General features: G+C 35.2%; 2 protein-coding genes across 3 annotated transcripts; both read left to right on the top strand.

Moving 5' to 3' along the window:
• The first annotated feature begins 1308 nt into the window (after positions 1 to 1308).
• Positions 1309 to 3244, top strand: LOC107145960 (olfactory receptor 150-like). 2 transcript variants are annotated; one of them, XM_015490019.1, is made up of 2 exons: positions 1309 to 1320; positions 2303 to 3244. In XM_015490019.1, the coding sequence occupies exons 1-2, from the start codon at positions 1309 to 1311 to the stop codon at positions 3242 to 3244; spliced, it is 954 nt and encodes a 317-aa protein (XP_015345505.1). The 2 variants fall into 2 exon arrangements, with proteins under 2 accessions (XP_015345505.1, XP_015345506.1); XM_015490020.1 differs by lacking the exon at positions 1309 to 1320 and having other exon boundaries at positions 2300 to 3244.
• A 13508-nt stretch (positions 3245 to 16752) lies between these two features.
• LOC107145959 (olfactory receptor 150-like) lies at positions 16753 to 17694 on the top strand. The gene has a single exon (XM_015490018.1). The coding sequence runs from the start codon at positions 16762 to 16764 to the stop codon at positions 17692 to 17694; it is 933 nt and encodes a 310-aa protein (XP_015345504.1). The 5' UTR covers positions 16753 to 16761.
• Positions 17695 to 19985: the final 2291 nt, after the last annotated feature.

Here is a 19985-nt window from a genome sequence, read left to right as displayed (position 1 = left end):
AACCAACAAAAAAATACAAAGTGACACAGGATATTTGGGGAGGTGATAGATATGATAATTACCATGATTATGGTGATTGTGTTATTAGTACATGGCTATGTCCAAACTGATCAAATTACATTCATTAAATATAGACAGTTACTTTCATATCAATTCTACCTCAATTAACTGTTAAGAAACAGAGAAATCTTTTCTCCCTTAAGCTGTTTTGGTTTTTTGCTTTTGGTTCATTCATTTCTAATATGGTTCAGGCAAATGGAGGCTAAGACTACTCATGCAACACAGTTTACTTGGGAATGTCCCACAAAGGTCCAAGGCTTTAAACCACCCAAGGTATTAGCAGAGCAGGACAGGAAGCAGTAGGAATAAAGAGCATGTGTCCAATTCAGACATCAGGGGCAAACTGTTGCCCTGGGACCAGTCAGATACAAAAACCTGCAGTCAAAATTATAATGATTGGGAAGCAGGTAATGGAACTGCTTGCTGTGTTGGTGGTTAGCATACAGTGGGATGCCTTGTGAGAAAACAGGAACACAGAAAAAAGTTGGATTATGAAAAGATATATCTTTCTTCATTTCATGCTACTGTAGCAGAATACCAGGGACTGAGAAATGGATAATGATCAAAGGTCTGGGAAGTCCAAGATTGAGGGATCACATTGGTGAGTGTTTTTATGTTGTATTCTCTTATGGTGGAATGATCAAGGACAAAGGAACACACACAGGAAAGAGAGAGAAGAGGCTGAATGTAGAAACTCACAACTGTGATAACTCACTCACTCTCTTTTATTTTTATTTTTTTTAATTTAATTTGTTTTAATTAGTTATACATGACAGTAGAATGCATTTATGGACTTTGATATACATACATGAAATATAATTTCTCATATTTTTGAGTGTACATGTTGTCAAATCATATTGGTCATGAAGTCACATATGTACATACAGTAATAATGTCTGTTTTATTCTATTATCTTTTGTATCCCCACATGCCCTCCCCTTCCCTCACATCCTTTTCTCTACCTAATCTAATGTAATGCTATTCTTCCCTAGTGCCCCCCACATTATTGTGAATTAGCATCTGTATATTATAAAAACATTCAGACTTTGGTTTTGTGGGATTGGCTTATTTCATTTAGCATGATATTCTCCAACTCCAACCATACTGCTTTGATTATCTCATTCCTTGCATTTACATAAAGATTTTTTTAATCAGCCTGTCTACATCTGAGAAAAACAATCCTGGAATTTGATAAGAATTGTACTACATTTGTAGATAAATTTGGGTATTTCTACCATTTACCCTAGGATGAGGATTTTTGTTTTGTTTTTGTGCCGTGGGATTGAATCCAAGGGCACTTAACCACTGAACTACATCCCAGACCTTTTTACTTTTTATTGTGAGATAAGGTCTTGTTAAGTTGCTTAGGGCATCACTAAGTTGCTGGAGCTGGCTTTGAACTTGTGATCCTCCTGCCTCAGTCTCCTGAGTCCCTGGGATTACAGGCATGTGCCACAAATGCTAGCTAGTTTGAGTCTTTTGATTCATGAACATGGAATTTTTTATGAATGGCTTCAATTCCATTTGACATTACATAGTAATTTTGTGTGCAATGTCTTCCATAAAATATATATATTTTTATTTTTTGTTATTACAAGTCCATATTTCACTGTTCAATGAAAGTTTGTAGAAATACAATTGACTTTTTATATTGGTCTTATATGCTACCACCATGTTAGAATTTTCATTATTTTAAAGGTCCTTTATGCAAAATCTATGCAATTTTTCACCTTGAATATTATGCCACTTACAAATGTGCAAATGGAGAGAGTAATACTTCTTGTTTTACAATCTGGGTGTCCTTTAATTTAATTTTATTTTTTCCCTAATTGCCCTGGCAAGAAATTCTAGCAGTGTAGAGAGTGGACATCATGTCTTGTTCATTATCTTAGAGGCAAAGACTTTTTGTCTTACACCAATGTGACTATGTGTTTCTTGTGAATGCTTCGGATACATTATTATTTTATTTTGTTATTTATCAGAGTAGTTTTGTGGGAGTTCAGGGACTGGGTAATACTAATATCAAATCTTAAAGCAAAGACTACAAATAGGGACAGTTCTGATATTAATTTACATGTCACATATTCCTGTGATCCTACTGTCCTTGACTGCTAAAAGTGCAGGGTCAGGAAAGAAATGGAGACAACTGTCTGCAAAGACTTGAACTTTGTTTCTCACAAAGTGATTGGATAACAGATGCTTTGTTCATAATTTTTCTTCTCTTCATACTTAGGATTCTCAGGAGAAAATGGCAGAGGGAAATCATTCTACAGTGACTGAGTTCATCCTGGTTGGATTAACAGACAAACCAGAGCTCCAGCTTCCCCTCTTCCTTCTTTTCCTAGGAGTCTATATGTTCACAGTGGTGGGGAACCTGGGTATGATCACACTGATTGGGCTCAGCTCTCATTTGCACACCCCCATGTACTATCTCCTCAGCAGTCTCTCCTTCATTGACCTCTGCCAATCCACTGTGATTACTCCCAAAATGCTGGTGAACTTTGTGATAGAGAGAAACACCATCTCCTATGCTGAATGCATGACTCAGCTCTACTTCTTTACTATTTTTGCAATTGCAGAGTGTCACGTGTTGTCTGTAATGGCATATGACCGCTATGTTGCTATCTGTAACCCCTTGCTTTACAATGTTATCATGTCTAATCAAGTCTGTTCCTGGATGGTAGTTGGGGTGTATAGCATGGGCTTGATTGGTGCCTCAGCTCACACTGTTTGCATGCTAAGAGTGCTTTTCTGTAAGGATAATATAATAAACCATTATTTCTGTGATCTTTTTCCACTACTGGAGCTCTCCTGCTCCAGTACATTTATAAATGAAGTAATAGGTCTGTGCTTAAGTGCATTTAATATCTTTGTTCCAACCCTGACAATCCTTAGCTCCTATGTCTTCATCATAGCTAGCATCCTACGCATTCACTCCACTGAGGGCAGAGCCAAAGCCTTTAGCACATGCAGCTCCCATGTCTCAGCTGTTGCTCTCTTCTTTGGTTCTCTAGCATTCATGTACTTACAACCATCATCAGTCAACTCCATGGATCAAGGGAAAGTGTCCTCCGTGTTTTACACTATTATTGTGCCCATGCTGAACCCTCTTATATATAGCCTAAGGAATAAAGATGTCAAAAATGCTCTATATAAGCTCTTTGGAAAAAGAAATTTCCCATAAAGACAGGATTTTGCTTAGGAAAAAGTTTGGTAAGGAAGTTTGGTAAGGAAATAGTGCATTGGGAACAATAAATATCCACAAGTCATCAGATTGCTTCTAGTAGATGATTATTTGTAAGAAAGGTACCAATGGTAAGACTGGATTCACAAGATTTGAACATGAAGGGCAGCACCATGCTAGGATGCCCAGAGTCTATTTACCTAGCATGACCTGGATTATATCTAAATACTTTTGAAGTTCTTCAACATCATCCAGATGGTTGATTATATTTTACATGTTTGGAAGATGAGTCTTTATGGACCATATTCACTTTCTTAATTCAGAGAATAAATATATTTCATCATTAACCTTTGGTATTTCCATTGATTTGTGTACCTGGCCTTTTAAACTATTAGTAAATATTTTTGAAATTTTGATCTTTAAAACAAATCATTCTAATATTTGGATAATTAAAAATATAATTCCTAATACTTATGAAGTTTGTAGAACTACATTAAGGAATATGGAGGCATATAATTGGTAATAAAATAATTTCTACCTAGAAAAAGATATCACAGGGCAAGATATTGCCAACATTATACAAGATTGGAAATACCATGATTATTTTGACATGTATTTATGCAACTTTCTTTACTGCACAGTATCAGGACTGTGCTACCTCTTCTTTTTCATGATAATTCCATACTTGTTTTTACTAATCCCCCATGTCATGTTTTATTCCACTATTATTATATAATTTCTGATTATTTGTCTCATCTAACTTATAAAAACACTGCATATTTTTCCTTCACAGGTGTGACATAAACACTTCAATGTCATGTCAATTTAAGTCACCCTATAAAGCCAAAAGTACAATGAGAGAGAGGAGGTTATGCACTTATTGAAAACTAGGAGAAAATCCTGCATTTTCCATGTACTAATCAGTTTCCATGTACTTCATGCCCTGTTATTTTTCCTACCAATATATCCTTATGTATGCACATATATCTATACATAAGTATATATATATATGATTCCTATTGTGTATATGCTATTGTGTACTGCATGTATTTATGTGTACATTGCATATATCTTGTTTAGCTATGTTTTATAAGGTTTATGTGTATGTAATTTTGATTCTATTGCTGTAGATATTAAACAATCAACAAATAGTATATTTTACATATTGTTGAGTATCTGATAAATTTATCTTTATTAAATTTTACATTTCGCAGAATTTATGTATGCACTTATACTGTTAAACATGTTTAAAAGAATAAAAATAACTGAAATTACTATAGTAATTTTGCTGAATATCATGCATTTAAAATAGTAACATTACTGTTCCAAAACAAAAGAATTCCTCTTACAATGAGTTTTTTTCAGAGTTATTTGGGATATCACAGAAACAAATGTTAGGTAAATCATGCATTACCTTCTGTATTAGTTTGGATTATCTTTGGTTGTGCATTATACAAACATGCGCGTGCGCACACACACACACACACACACATGGTTGCTTTAAGTCAGTAAATGATTCAGGGTTAGTTCCGTGACTCATCATAGATGTAAGCTTATTTTAAAATATTGTTCTATACCATTTCTTGTAGTATCCATCTGTGTTCTCAATGTCTCCAGATCCATCCTTCATATCCACCAACTGACCACCAGACAGAGACATATGGACAGAGAAGGGAATGTCTCCTGATCTGTAGAGCATAGTCTGACAGATTCCTCAATCTGTATCTCTTTGAAAAGGTCGAACTCACATAGATAAATATAGTGACAAAAACATCATGAATATGTAGATAACAGTGTGTCAATCTTAAACCTCGGGATGTTTATTATTAAGGAAAAAAAAGAAGAACGAACATCAGAAATAACTATGTCATCTGTGTTATCCAATACTTGTATCAAGACATAAATGACTCACTTTTGTTCTTTCAAGGGTTTAACATTTGGATATATCATTGCATCTAACAGGAATAATAGTATTACTTGTGATTCAAATGCAATTTACAAAGGAGTAAAAGAATTCTACAAGGAAAATGATAGAGCACTGAAGAAAGAAATTGAATAAAACCTCAGAAAATGAAAGACTTTCCTTCAATGTTCATGAATAAGCAGAATTAATATTGTTAAAATGACCATACTACCAAAAACTACATATAGATTCAATGCAATCTTCATCAAAATACCAATGACACTTTTGCAAAAATAGAACTAGAAACAACAATACTGAATTTATTCAGAAGAATAAAAGATCCAAAATAGCGAAAGCAATTCTAAGCAAAAACAAAAACTGTTGGAGGTATCAGAATAAGTGACTTCAAATTGTACTGCAGCACTAGAGCAAGAGAAGCTTCATGGCACTGACCTAAAAACAGACACATAGATAAATGGAACAGAATAGAAGACACAGAGACAGACCCTCACAGATGTAATTGTCGATCCTGGACAAAGGGGCAAAACACATGCCATGGAGAAAAGACAGTCTTTTTAATAATTAGTGTTGAAAAAATTGGTTATTCATATGTAGAAGGAAGAAACTAAATACCCATCTTTCACCCTACACAAAAATCAACTCAAAATGGTAAACAAACAAACAAGCAAACAAACAAAAAACACCTAGAAATTAGAACAGTAATTTTGTAACTATTAGAAGAAAATGTGGGGTCAGCACTCCAAAGTACAGGTCCCGGCAATGAATTTCTTAATAGGACCCCTAAAGGTCAGGAAATGGTGCCAAGAATTAATAAATGGGATGCTATGAAATTAAAAAACTTCTGCATAGAAAAGGAATCAATCATGAATATTAAAAGACAATATACAGAATGGGAGAAACTCATTGCTAGCTATTCTCTTCCAGAGGATTAATATCCAGAATATATTAAAAACTCAAGAAACTTAACACTGGAAAAAAAATAACCCAATCAATAAATGGACAAATGAACCAAACAGAAATTTCTACAAAGAAATACACATAGCTAATAAATGCATGAAAGAATTTTAACATCTTTAACTATCATGGAATTACAATTCAAAACTACCCTGAGATTTCATATCACTCCAGTTAGAATGGCAATCATCAATCCAAAAAAAAAAAAAAAAACATGCTGGTGAATATGGGGAGAAAGGATCAGTTATACATTGTTAGTGGGATTTTAAATTAGTGCAACCATTGTGGAAATCAGTATAGGCTTCCTCAAAATACTAGGGTTATGGTTTGTAATAGGTGTCCCCCCAAAGTTTATGTGTAAAACAATGAAAGAAAGTTTAGAGATAAAATGATTAGGGTATGAGAACCTTAAACAATTAGTGCATCAATAGGGTTTAACTGATCAGTGATTGTAGCCAGGTAAACTGTGGCTAGAGGAGGTGGGTCATTGTGGGAATGCCTTTTAGGTATATATTTTGTGAGCTGAGCTTAGTCTCTCTCTCTCTCTCTGCTTCCTGGTAATGTCCCCAGCTGCTTTCCCCACCACACACTTTCACCATGATGCTCTGCCTCACCTCAAGCCCCAATGAATGTAGCCTGTTGTCTATGGACTGAGACCTCTGAAACTGTCAGCCCCCAATAAACTTTTACTCTTCTAATTGTTCTTGTCATGTCTTTTGGTTACAGCAGTGAAAAAGCTGACTAAAACAACTAGTAATGTGATCACCATAAGATGCAGTTAGACCACACCTCCACATTTACTTAAAGTATTAAAGTTATTATACAATAGTGATATATGCATGATCATGTTGATAGCAGCACATTTCACAATAGTTAAATAATGGAACCAAATTAAAAGTCCATCAACAGATTAATGAATAAGGATAATGTATATATACACAAAAGAGCTTAACTCAGTCATAGAAATGAAATTATGTGATGTGCAGAAAAAAATGGAAAGAATTTGAGAAAATAATACTCATAATAATTCAATCTCAGAAAGTCAAGAATTATATTTTCTCTCATATGGGGAAGCTAGAGAGGAAAAAAAAAAAGCATGGGAGTGCATCTCATGAAAATAGTAAGGATACCAAAAGTATAAAGGAATGGGGCTATAGGGAGGAAGGAGACTAAGGAAAGTAAAAATGCTGAAAAATGTTGATTAAATTATATTGTTATGACATGTGCATGTATAAATATGTAACAACAAATCTCATCATTATGTATAATTATAATGCACCAATTAAAACTATGGAAAAAATGAAATGTGTAATGCATGTATAAAATACAGATTTTTAACATCTATTAAAATCTACAAGAAAGGTGTATGTCATGCTGGGCAGAATAGTCTATATACCATCTCTACAATGCTGTGTTCATTCCTCTTGTCTTGTATTCATTCTCACAGCCATCCTGAATGGCTTCCTGTTTGTCCAAATTTTATGCACATTTCATTGACAAAGATAACAGTTTAATTCTCATGCATTTGTCATCCCTCCAAGTAATAACTGGGTGTACCTCTGGTTCATCACATCTACTATAAAGATGTATCCATAGTAAACATCTTCTGTAAAGATGTTTACTATTAATGATTGCATGTGGATTGTACTTAAAGAAATAGCCAAATTCTTTTTTTTTTCACTTCTGGGGATCAAACCCAGGGCTTCATGCCTGCTAGGTAATCCCTATACCACTGAGCCACATCTCTGGCCTTGGAAATAGCCAAATTCTTGAGAATAAAAATTGTGTATTGTTTTGCATCTTATTTTTATTTCTAAGGCTGGATAATTATTGATGAGCAATATTTTTATGGGACTTTCAATTATGTTATTAAGTTTTTGCCATATTAAAAAAATGGTAGAGAATGGCAATTTCCAAAATACCTTTAAACATCCAACTAAAGGTCCATATCTAACAAAAGTTGAAGCATTCCAATTAAACTTAATGAAAAAAATTGATTGCAATCATTGTCTTAAAATTATATAACATTTAATAAATAACATTAAATGTAATTTTACTCCCAATATCTTTACCATGAAAAGAGTGACTATAATACATATTTTCATTATTATTAAAAATTTCAATTTTTCTTTACAAGGAAAATGTCCTCATCTCTTCTTTTTAGTCTTGTTAATTATTCCTCACTGGTCTTTGTCTTTTTTTTTCCCCAGGTGTGCGGTACCAGGGATTGAACTCAGGGGCACCTGATCCCTGAGCCACATCCCCAGACCTATTTTGTATTTTGTTTAGAGATAGGGTCTCACTGAATTGCTTAGAGCCTCATCGTTGTTGAGGCTGGCTTTAAATTCATTTTCCTCCTGCCTCAGCCTCCCAGATGCTAGGATTACAGGCATGCACCACCACAATCAGTGAGATCTTTGTTAATATAAATCATACTTTAGCACACAAATTTAATGAGAACAAATTTTTATTAAGACTCAAGTTAAAATAATTCCAAGAACTAGTGTTTTGTGACTATGATATTCTAAACACAGATATAAAAGGTCAATAAGAAATTTAAAATTTTAACTCTTACAACAATTGGTTACTTCCCTACTTATATATATTTTTCTTTTCAAGAAATCTCTTTAAAAAATTCCTTCAGTGTATGTCTGGAAATTTTTCTGAAATTTTAAATTTTGAAATGTCTTGGAATAAAATTTATAATCATTCTTTTTAATCCATACCAAAAATATATGTAGAAGAAAAGTTAGTCTTTTAAAAAATGCTGCTGAATATCTATACGCAGAAGAAGAAAACTAGGTTTGTACTTCTCAACCTGCACAAAAGTGCAATTGAATTAAGAATGTGACCAGAAATAGTACAATTGCTAAAAGAAAACATAGGGTCAACATACCACCATATTGGCACAGGCACTGACTTCATTAACAAGACACAAAGCTCAAGAAGAAAAAAAAAAGAATACGTAATTAGAATGGCATCAAATTAAAAAGCTACACAGCAAAGAAAATAATAAGGAGCATGAAAAGAGAGCTACAGAATGGGAGAAAATGTTTGCCAGCTACTCTTCTGCCATTTAATGAATATTAAGAATATACAAAGAACACAAGATTAACCCACACACCCCCCAAAAAAATCCACAAAGAAGCCAATCAAGAAATAGGTAAACAGACATTTCTCAAAGAAGAAACACAAATGGCCAACGCCTATATGGAAAGAATATTCAACATTCCTAGCAAACAAATAAATGAAAATCAAAAAAACACATAGACTTTATTTCACTCCAGTTGTATCAAGAATATAAATAATAATAAATTCTGGAAAGGATGTGAGGGAAATGTACACTCATACATTATTGGTGGGACTAAAAATAAGTACACTCTGAAAACAGTGTGAAGATTTAACTAGGAATGGAAACCACCACATGGCTCAGCAATCCCATTTCTTTGTATTTATCCCAAAGAACTAAACTCAGCACACTCTAGTGATACAACCACACAAATATTTTGAACAGGGCAGCTATAGTTCAAATATGTAATATGTCCAGGTGCCAATAAATAGAGGACTAGATTAAGAAGTCGTATATACACAATAGAGTATTACTCAAGCATAAAGAAAATTATGGCATTTTCTGGTAACTGGATGGAAATGGAGAACATCATGCTGCATGAAATAAGCTCATCTCAGAAAATTAAGGGTCAAGTATTTTCTCTCATATGTAGAAGCTAAAGAAAAGTAATAGAAAAAGTAGTGGGTTGAATATCAAGAAGGAAAAGGGAATATCTCTGGAGTAGAAGAAGGAAATTGAGAGGGAAGAAGGAGAGATGGGAAAGGGGAGGAAATGCGGAATGAATTTGACAAATCTATGTTATGTGCATGTATAAATACACCACAGTGAGTTCAACTCTTATGCATATGCATAAAGTGTCAATATAAATAAATAAATTAAATAAGCAAAATAAAGACCAGTAGAGTAGAAGAAGGGTACCAGAGGAGGGTAGAGGGAAGGGGAACAAAGTAAAGGGAACCAAAGGAAAGAGAAGAGAAGGGGGCATCAGAAACTGAAACGGAGTAAATTAAACTCTATGCATGAATGATTATGACAAAATAAATAATATACCAATAAAAGCAAAAAAAAATCTAACTAAATAGATAAAATAAAATAGAGTACTGATAATATCTTGAAAATATAATGGGGAAAGGGAAATTCTAATTGTCAGTTTTCCCCAGAGTTCATTCTTGTGAGATGAGATTCCAGTGGGATGTCATTATCATTGTTTGTTCCCGTTTATACCTTATATGTAGCATAAAAAAATCATAACATCAGCCCAGCTTTGCAGAGGCAAATGGCTTTGGGCATCAGCTTCAGCAGAGATCAAGATTAGTGATTCAAAGGACACCTTGGGTGTGTCACCTCCTCACATCATCAAAGTCATTTTCCTCCAGTGCAACAGAGAAGAAAAACTATACAGCATTGGCCTGCTGAAAAGAAGGAGGGGTATGTCTGAATTCCAGACCATGACTTTTAAAATCTTAGAACATTCTGCTGCAGTCTTTCCCTAAGTGTTAATAGAGATGCAGGTGTCTGTTTATCTGTCTCTCCTTGTCCTCACTGTCAGAGCCACACTCCCTGGTGAGCACAGGTTCCCTAATCATATCCCTGTTCTTCACAGTATGAAATCAAGGCAGATACTTATTTTGTTTGCTCATTTCAACTTAGGCAATACATGAGCTTTGTTCTTTCATTTTGAACCTGTATTAACTCATCTCTAAGCTTCTTGTAACCATTGTATTAATCACATTTATATTGAGACTCGCTATATACAAGGCTCTGTGCCAGCCCTGTCATGAATTTACAATTAGTTGCAGATAAAAAAAACTGGTAAATTACTGATAGATAATTCCAACTAGTACATGCTACATCAAGGCAAAAGTAACACACTCCTGGACACACAGAATTTGGTCTTATTACTGTGATGTCACTATTATAGAAAGGCCTTAACTATTAAATATGATTACACAAAATAATGTGATAGAAGTAAAGAGAAACAAAAGAAATTCTGCATTAAATCTGAGGGCATACATAGTTCCTTTCATGTAATAGGCCTGTCATGTGACATATATTGGGAAATAGAAGAATGAAATTTTTGTTTGTTTAATACAGAAGCCTTCATAGACACCCATCACGGTCTAGACCCATGTTAGCAGTGACCAGTATCACTTGCCCGATCAAGGTTTTTACCACAGTTGCTACTCAGCCTCCCTGTCCCCTTCTAAGCTCTATTATTCAAAACAGGGGATATTCTCCCATAGTCAAATTTTGCTTATCAATGTTAATCATTTTTTTTGGGGGGGGTACTGGGAATTGAACTCAAGGGCACTCAACCACAGAGCCACATCCCCAGCCCTATTGCGTATTTTAGTTACAGACAGGGTCTCACAGAGTTGCCTGATACCTCACTGTTGCTGAGGCTAGCTTTAAACTTGTGATCTTCCTGTCTCAGCTTTCCAAGCTGCTGGAATTACAGGTGTGCTCCACAGTGCCAGGATAATCTTCCTTTAGTGTAAGTCTACATTTACCCCTTAAAAGTATCTTCTTGAAGCATTATCCCCAATATAAATCTTCATTACTATTATCTATGATTTCATAATAATTTATTGATGGCATCATCCAAGTTCAAAGACATTGAAGCACAGAGGTACTGTTAGCAAATCAAAACAGGAAGCAGTAGGAATGAAGAGCATGTGTCAGAGTTAGACTTCAGAGGAAGCTGGTCACATGGAATGGGTCAGAGTCCCAAGCATTTCGGAGAGTTACAATGACTGAGCAATAGATAATTATGGAGCTTCTGTGATGGAGATTGGTATTTCATGGGACAGCCTTGTGAGAGGCCAAGGACAAAGAAAAAGTCATAAGCTAGAAAATTGTAAAGAGTAGGAACTATGGGAGAATATATTTCTTTGTTTGTTTTGTGTTTCTGTAGCAAAGTACCACTCACGGGATTATGTATAATGAACAGAAATTTATCTGTCTTACTATATTAGTAAGTATAGTAAGTTTAAGGTCAAAGGATGCATCTGATGAGGGCCTTCTTGCTGCATCCTATGGTAGAATAATCAAGGACAAAAGAGGACACACATGAGACAGAGGAAAGGGGGCAAACTAGTTCTTATATTAGGAACCCACACCTCTGATGATTAGCCCATTTTCAGAACACCACTAATCCAGTCACCTCATGACTTAATCTCTTCTTAAGGTCCCAGTTTTCAATACTGTTGCACTGGGGATCAAGTTTGCAATGTATGAACTCTGGAGGACACATTCAAACCATAGCACTATGGAAGTTCAGCCTCAGGAATAGAGGTAAAGTAGAGAGATATGCTTAAATAAATAACAGCTTTTATAAGAGGTAAGTAGGAATCTTCCAGGTCTGCGTGTACAATATCAGCAACATTTTGGCTTGACCATGAGTTAACAATTCTACTGGAGACATGCTTCAGTTTTTCTAGTAAAGTATAAAATTGGTCCAGAATTAGGGATAGTTGTCCTCTGCAAGTGTTGGCCTGTGGAGAGTCAGAAGAAAGCAGGTGTCAAGAAGCAAATTGCTAGGTCCCTACTCAAATCTGTTGGAGATTTTCTGACAATCCTTCTAGGTGCTGTAATTCAGTCTTCTATAATCATTTTTATTTATTTTACCATTTGATGATATTTTTCTCTGATGAAGGCATAGAAAGAACATTTTAAATTGAATATTTTTCCGCATTATATCTATCAGTTTTTAATAGCAGTTAGAAATGCCTATGTTTTCCTTGATGATGTATTGGAGAGAAAATTTCCCATGATAGCAGAAGATTATTACAGTTTTTGAGGCCAACTAGGACATTTTTTCATATGTGCAAAATAAAATTACCATATTGTTTGGAGAAAAGTATAATGAACATATTTTACTCAATTGTAGAATATACCAGACCTAAAGTAGATGAGGAGACTTATAGAGTGACATTCATCAGTACATTGTTATGGAATGTTTTGTGTCAATGATGGTTGTGGTGATGATGATGATGTTAATTTGTTACCAGGGACGGAACCCTGGGGTATTTAAACATTGAGTCACATCCCAGCCCATTTTTAATTTTTTTTTTTTTATTTAGAGACAGGGCCTTGCTAAGTTGCTTAAGACCTTGCTAAGTTGCTGAGGCTGACTTTGAATTTACCATCCCCCTGCCTTAGCTACCCAAGCTGCTGGGATCATAGGCCTAAGCACCTAGCTAAATGGTGTTATTATTTTCTTGTTTTAATTTTATAATACATTTTAAAATATAAAATATAATAAAAATATAATAAAATATAAGTAACATTGTATAATTTATCTTTTATGTATGCATTTCAGTTTTTTAGCATGTTAATGAAGTCTACAACCATCACTGTGTTCTAATGTAGAATGTTTTCATCACCTAAATAAAGCCCTATCCCCATGAGCAGTCCCACCCTAATATCTTCCTTCTCACAGTCTCCACCAGACTCTAAGCTTGCTTTCTGTATATATTTCTCTGTTGTGGACCCATCCTATAAATAAAATAATATAATGTATGGTGTCTGGTTTCTTTCACTTAGCATGTTTCAGGTTTGTTCATGATTTGACATATCTTAGTTCTTCATTCCATTTTATCAAAGAATAATACTCTATCATATGGGCATCCCTCATTCTGCTTGTTCATTCCTCACTGGATGCACATGTGGGTGCTTCTAATCTTTTGGCTCTTAAAAGTACAATTACTCTGGTCATACATATGCAAACTTTTGTGTGTATGTTTTTTGAATTCTGGTATCCACCCAGCAGTGAAATTGCTGGGCTATGAGGTAATCCTATGCTTCATGATTTGAAGAACCCATAAACTGTTTGCCTAAAAGTTTGTATATTGTACAGTTCCACCAGCAATTGATGAGGGTTCCAATGCTGTCACATTCTTGTCAACCATTATACTTATCTGCCTTGTTGGTTATAGACTTTCTGATAGATGTGAAATGTTTTCTCACTATGGTTATGATTTTAATTTCCTTAATAAATGATGAATGATGACTAAGATATTTTCAGGGGCTTATTGGTCATTTGTATATCTCAAATAGAAGAATGTTTATTGGAATCCTCTCACATATTTCCAACTGGGCCATTTGTCCTTTTCATTGTTAAATTGTTAAAGTTCTTTAAAAATTAATTAAAATTTTTTAAATTAGTTATACATGACCATAGGATGCATTTATGCACTTTGGAATATCATACATAGATGTATACTAACCACAAATACTTCCCTGCTGTTACTAGTATCCAGCAAAACTACTACTAATCGAAACTACTTTTCATTATAGTGTGTTATTATAGAATTACTATAGGCATTTTTTTTAAAGGAAAGTAACATGTAACTTCCACTAAGCATATAACTGAAAATTTATATGAAGATGAATTTTATTTCTCTCTTTTTCATTTATAAAGATTAAATACATTATTTATGAATGGTTCCTTTGCTTTTAGAATTATGTTTTTGGACTATAATATCTTTATTTGCTCCTTTTAGATATACATGACAGTAGGGTACATTTTGCTATATTACACATACCTGAAGTATAAGTTAGGTGGATACTGTTCTTTGAAATACTTTTGTTTTACGTTTTTATGGTGTCCAACTTTTTTCTATGGTGATCTCTGGTTTGGGTATTTTCTCTGAGAAAACATCATTAAAATTTAGGTCACAAGGATTCAGTCTTTTTCAAAAGTTATTTTTATGTTCTAAGAGCATTTTGTAATTCATTTATTGTGGATAGTGTGATTTTTAAAAAGTCAAAATTAATTTTTATTTTATTTTCTTATTTTTTTCAATACTGATGATTGAACCCAGGGCTTTATGGTGCTAGGCCTGTGTTTTACCAAGGAGCTGCATTTCCCAGCCCAAATTATATCTTTTACGTGTAATTATTATTCTAGTACCATTTGTTCAAAAGAATATTTTCCCCACTGAATTGGCATGAAATCCCTATAACAATTCAATTGATCAGAGGTGTGTGTTTATTTCTGGATTGTCAATTCTATTCTCTGGACCTGCATGTCTATACTTGAGACAAAAATCACACCATCTAACTTGGTAATAAGTGTTCAAATTGCAAAATGTGAGCCCTCCAATTTTGTTCTTCCCTTTCAACATTTTTTTTGTTTGATATTCTGAATCCTTGCATTTTCATAAGGATTTTATTATCAGCCTGGGTTATGGTTTTGGTAGTAGGTGTCCCTGAAATTTCATGTTTGAGATAATGTAATAACATTTGGAAGTGAAATGATTGGGTTATGAGAGCCTCCATTAAGAGAATTAATCCCCTGAGTGGCAAGTGAAGGCAGGTAGGTTTGGCTAGAGGAGGTGGGTTTTGGGGGTGTTCCTTTGTGTATGTATTTTGTATTTTTGAGTGGAATATCTCTGCTTCTGGATCTTCATGTTTTGAGCTGCTCCTCTCCATCTCATTGTTGCATTATGATGTTCAGCCTCACCTCAAGCCCTGAGGAATGGAGCTGGCTGTCTATGGACTGAGACCTCTAAAGCTGTGAGCACCAAATACTTTTTCTCCTTTGAAATTGTTCTTGTGAGGTCTTTTAATCACAGTAGTAACAAAGCTGAATACAACAGCCTATCAATGCCCACAAAATACAGGGCTGGGAGTTGGAGAGGGATGACACTGAATTTGCAGATTCATCTGGGTAGTACTGATATTTTCACAGATTGAGTCACTTGATTAATGAAATTGGATGTCTTTCCGTTTATGGGGATCTTCTTGAATTCAAAATTATTTTTTTTTATTTTAAGTGAAATGTATTGCTTTTGATTTTTTAGTTTATTCTTATTTATTTCATTTTATTGTTTATGCTATTTCAAAAGTATTTTTGATTGCTCAGTTCAAGTGTGTAGAAATGTAACTGAGTTTTTTGTCTGATACGCTATTCTACCACCTTGCTTCACTTTTGACTTAGTTCCAGCAGTTATCTTGGTAGATTTCTTGTGGAATTTTCTATACATAAAATTATGCATTTTATAAGTATGATAGTGTTACTTCTTGTTTTCCAATATTAATTTATTATACTTTTTTTTCATGATTGCCTTAGCCTGACCTGTAGTATTGTGTTGAATAAAAGTGCAGGGAGTGAACATCTTGTCTTGTTTGTTAGGAGGAAAGGCTTTCAGTTTTCCATCATTAAGTGTGATCTCAGTGTGTTTTTCTTTAAATGTTACTATTTTTTTTCACATAAAATATATTAAGAATTTGCTCTGCAGAGGACTGGAGAAGATTACACAAACAATGGAAAATACTCAGAAAATGCAAAGTTACTAAAACAGTTCCTTGTGCGTTCAGAGACTGGGTCTTACCAATTACACATTTTAAAGCACATAACTCACATAAGGATATTTATATATGATATTTATTAACATGTCAGTTATTCCTGTGATACCAACATCGTTGACAACTGACATAATTTAGAGCTGAAAATAAAAGGAAAAACCTGGCTAAAATGACTTTAATTCTGTCTTATATATATCAGGTGTGATCATACAATAATAACTATTTTTTTTCTCTTCCTATTAGAATTCTCAAAAGAAAATGGCAGAAGGAAATTATTCTATCGTAACTGAGTTCATCCTGGCTGGATTAACAGACAAACCAGAGCTCCAGCTGCCCCTCCTTCTCTTCTTTGTAGGAATCTATGTGTTCACAGTGGTGGGGAACCTGGGCATGATCACACTGATTGGGCTCAGCTCTCACCTGCACACCCCCATGTACTATCTCCTCAGCAATCTCTCCTTCATTGATCTCTGTCAATCCACTGTGATTGTCCCCAAAATGCTGGTCAACTTTGGAATGGAGAAAAACATCATCTCCTACCCCGAATGCATGACTCAACTCTACTTTTTCATTGTTTTTGCAATTGCAGAGTGTCACATGTTGTCTGCAATGGCATATGACCGCTATGTTGCCATCCGTAACCCCTTGCTTTACAATGTTACCATGTCTAATCAAGTCTGTTCCTGGATGGTAGTTGGGGTGTATAGCATGGGCTTGATTTGTGCCACAGTTCACACAACCTGCATGCTAAGAGTGTTTTTCTGTAAGGATGATATGATAAACCATTACTTCTGTGATCTTTTTCCTCTACTAGAGCTCTCCTGCTCCAGTACATTTGTAAATGAGGTGGTAGGTCTGTCCTCAAGTGCATTTAATATCTTTTTCCCAACCATGACAATCCTTAGCTCCTACGTCTTCATCATAGCCAGCATCCTGCACATTCGCTCTACTGAGGGCAGGTACAAAGCCTTCAGCACCTGCAGCTCCCACGTCTCAGCTGTCGCTCTCTTCTTTGGTTCTCTAGCATTCATGTACCTGCAGCCATCATCAGTCAGCTCCATGGACCAAGGGAAAGTGTCCTCTGTGTTTTACACTATTATTGTGCCCATGCTAAACCCTCTGATCTACAGCCTGAGGAATAAGGATGTCAAAGTGGCCCTAAGTAAACTCCTTGGAAATAAAAGTTTCTGAAACAGTATTATTGTTTAGCAAAAATTTATAATTTTGTACAGATTTAGTAAGGAAGCAGTTCTGTAACAATGGATGTCCAGAAGGCATGAGATTGTTTGCTTGCACTTGATTATGTAGAAGAAAGGTGCCAAGGACAGGACTGGAATCACAGCATCAGACACATTGAAGACAGCTCCCCACTGGGAAACCCCAGAATCCATCTACCCTGAATAACCTGTAGAACCTCCAAATATTTGAAAAAGTTCTTCAAATTCCTCCAAATGTAAAATATTGCTCATATTTTATGTGTTTGTAACATGAGTCTTTTTGGGCACAATTCATTTATATTAAATCAGGAAATAAATACATATGATCATTATTCTTTGTTATTATCAATAGTTTATGTACCCGTCCTTCTTAATTAAGTGTCTTGGAAAGCATTTATGAATTTGTGATCTAAAGTAAGTGGCTTTAGGGCTGGGGTTGTGGCTCAGAGGTAGAGTATGTGCATTCCATATGTGGAGCCCTGGGTTTGATCCTCAGCACCACATAAAAATAAATAAGTAAAAGGTATTGTGTCCAACCACAAATAAATATAAATAAATAAATAAATAGCTTTAACAATTTGGAATATACAAGATATAACCTCTAATTTTTACAAAGTGTATAGAACTCTATTAAGGAGTACTGAGTAACATAAAGAGTAATGAGATTATGTCTATTAAGGAAATTATAATAGTGACACGAGTCTTGGATATCAGAAACAGATTCCACTGGTTTTGAAGACTGAACACTTGGGAAATGCCAAGGCAAGTGTAGAAAAGTACGTTATATTTGAGAAAGGAGATAACAATAGACTTTTCCAAATAGAATGGGTCCCAAAGCTGGGTGTCCATAGTAGTGGACATGACTTGCTCCTTAATAGACATCAGAACCCCCACCTTCTCTTTTTTTGGTGGGTGGTAGCAGGGATTGAACTCAGGGCACTCAACCACTGAGCCACATGCCCAGCTCTAGATTGTATTTTATTTAGAGACAGAGTCTCACTGAGTTGCTTACCACCTCACTTTTGCTGAGGCTGGCTTTGAACTCATGATCCTTTTGCCTCACCCTCCCAAGCAGGCCACCTGAGCTGCTGGGATTACAGGTGTGTGCCCAGCCCCACCTTCACTTTTTTCTCTGCATCCCAGCCTAAGGACAGGAAGGAGAAAGTGCACAGGGGTAATCTTTAGAAACCCATAGAACTGGGAAGTGTAATCCCAGAGGTTGGCTGTTTGCAACCCATTGTCCTCTCTGTTTGATAACCAGTGATAATGAGTCACCACCCTCTTTCAACTCCCTTTATTCTTCGTCTACACTAACTACTAAACATTCACCCCCTTCCTCAGTTTGTTGATGAATATGATGTATCCTATCCCTTCAGGCCAAATGGGGCTGCTTTTTGGCAAAAGAAAACAAGTAGGAATTCTCTACATTGGGCTTCTTTAACCACTTGTTCCCAGCATCCTCGCTTATCTATACCCTTACATCTCCCATCAAGCAATTTGGGCCCCTAAATTCTTTTAGGGTATTTGGATGTTGACTAATTCTGACTACTCAATGCTGAAAAGGGGTGACATCTAAAGGAAGGAAATCCAAAGTTCATATTCTCCATCAGGAGGGGCATGTAGAGTTAAGGGTAGTTAGCATCAGGATAGTCCAGATGTCCATGTGGTATTGCATGTGTGACTGAATGAAGGGTACACAAGGCAGGAGTTTGGTAAGAAAATAATCAATAAGACAGCAAAACATACTTTTTAGAAACAATTAGCTTGAAACAGTTAGTGTTATTGGCTGGTCTCTGGAAACCATGAGGATGGTAACTCATTTATGCTCAGGTGGGATCCATATGCCACTGATTTGTGAGTGGAGGCCAGTTAAGGCTTTAGAAACATTAGCAGAGATGTTAGCAACATATACACAACATTTGGTTTTTATAATGCTACAAATTTCCCTATAAGATTAATTAGGCTACTTAATGCCATCTGATTTTTTAAAAATACCTTTCTATTGGCATTACCTCTGTGTTGAGCAGGGATCCCTTTATTTCTGTCACTGAGGGTTACATAATCATTCTAGCAAACACAGACTCACTCTTCCTATAGAGGAAATTATGAATATTTGTAGGTCTTAAATTGAATCAAAAAGCAAACAAAGCAACAAAAACAACAAAAATCCTCTGACTCTGATAGTCTTTTGAGAGTTATCAGGCACTCCTGTCTAGAACCCTTTTTCATACCCTCCAGTTTTACTTACTTTTCATGTGGCTGACA

The sequence above is a fragment of the Marmota marmota genome, unplaced genomic scaffold (genome assembly GCF_001458135.2).
Source record: "Marmota marmota marmota unplaced genomic scaffold, marMar, whole genome shotgun sequence".
In the NCBI taxonomy this organism is placed as follows: Eukaryota; Metazoa; Chordata; class Mammalia; order Rodentia; family Sciuridae; genus Marmota; species Marmota marmota.
This window is presented reverse-complemented; position numbering and strand designations above follow the sequence as displayed.

What these genes read in the sequence shown, in the direction of transcription:
- LOC107145959 (XM_015490018.1), top strand. Translation starts at nt 16,762, where the DNA reads ATGGCAGAAGGAAATTATTCTATCGTAACTGAGTTCATCCTGGCTGGA.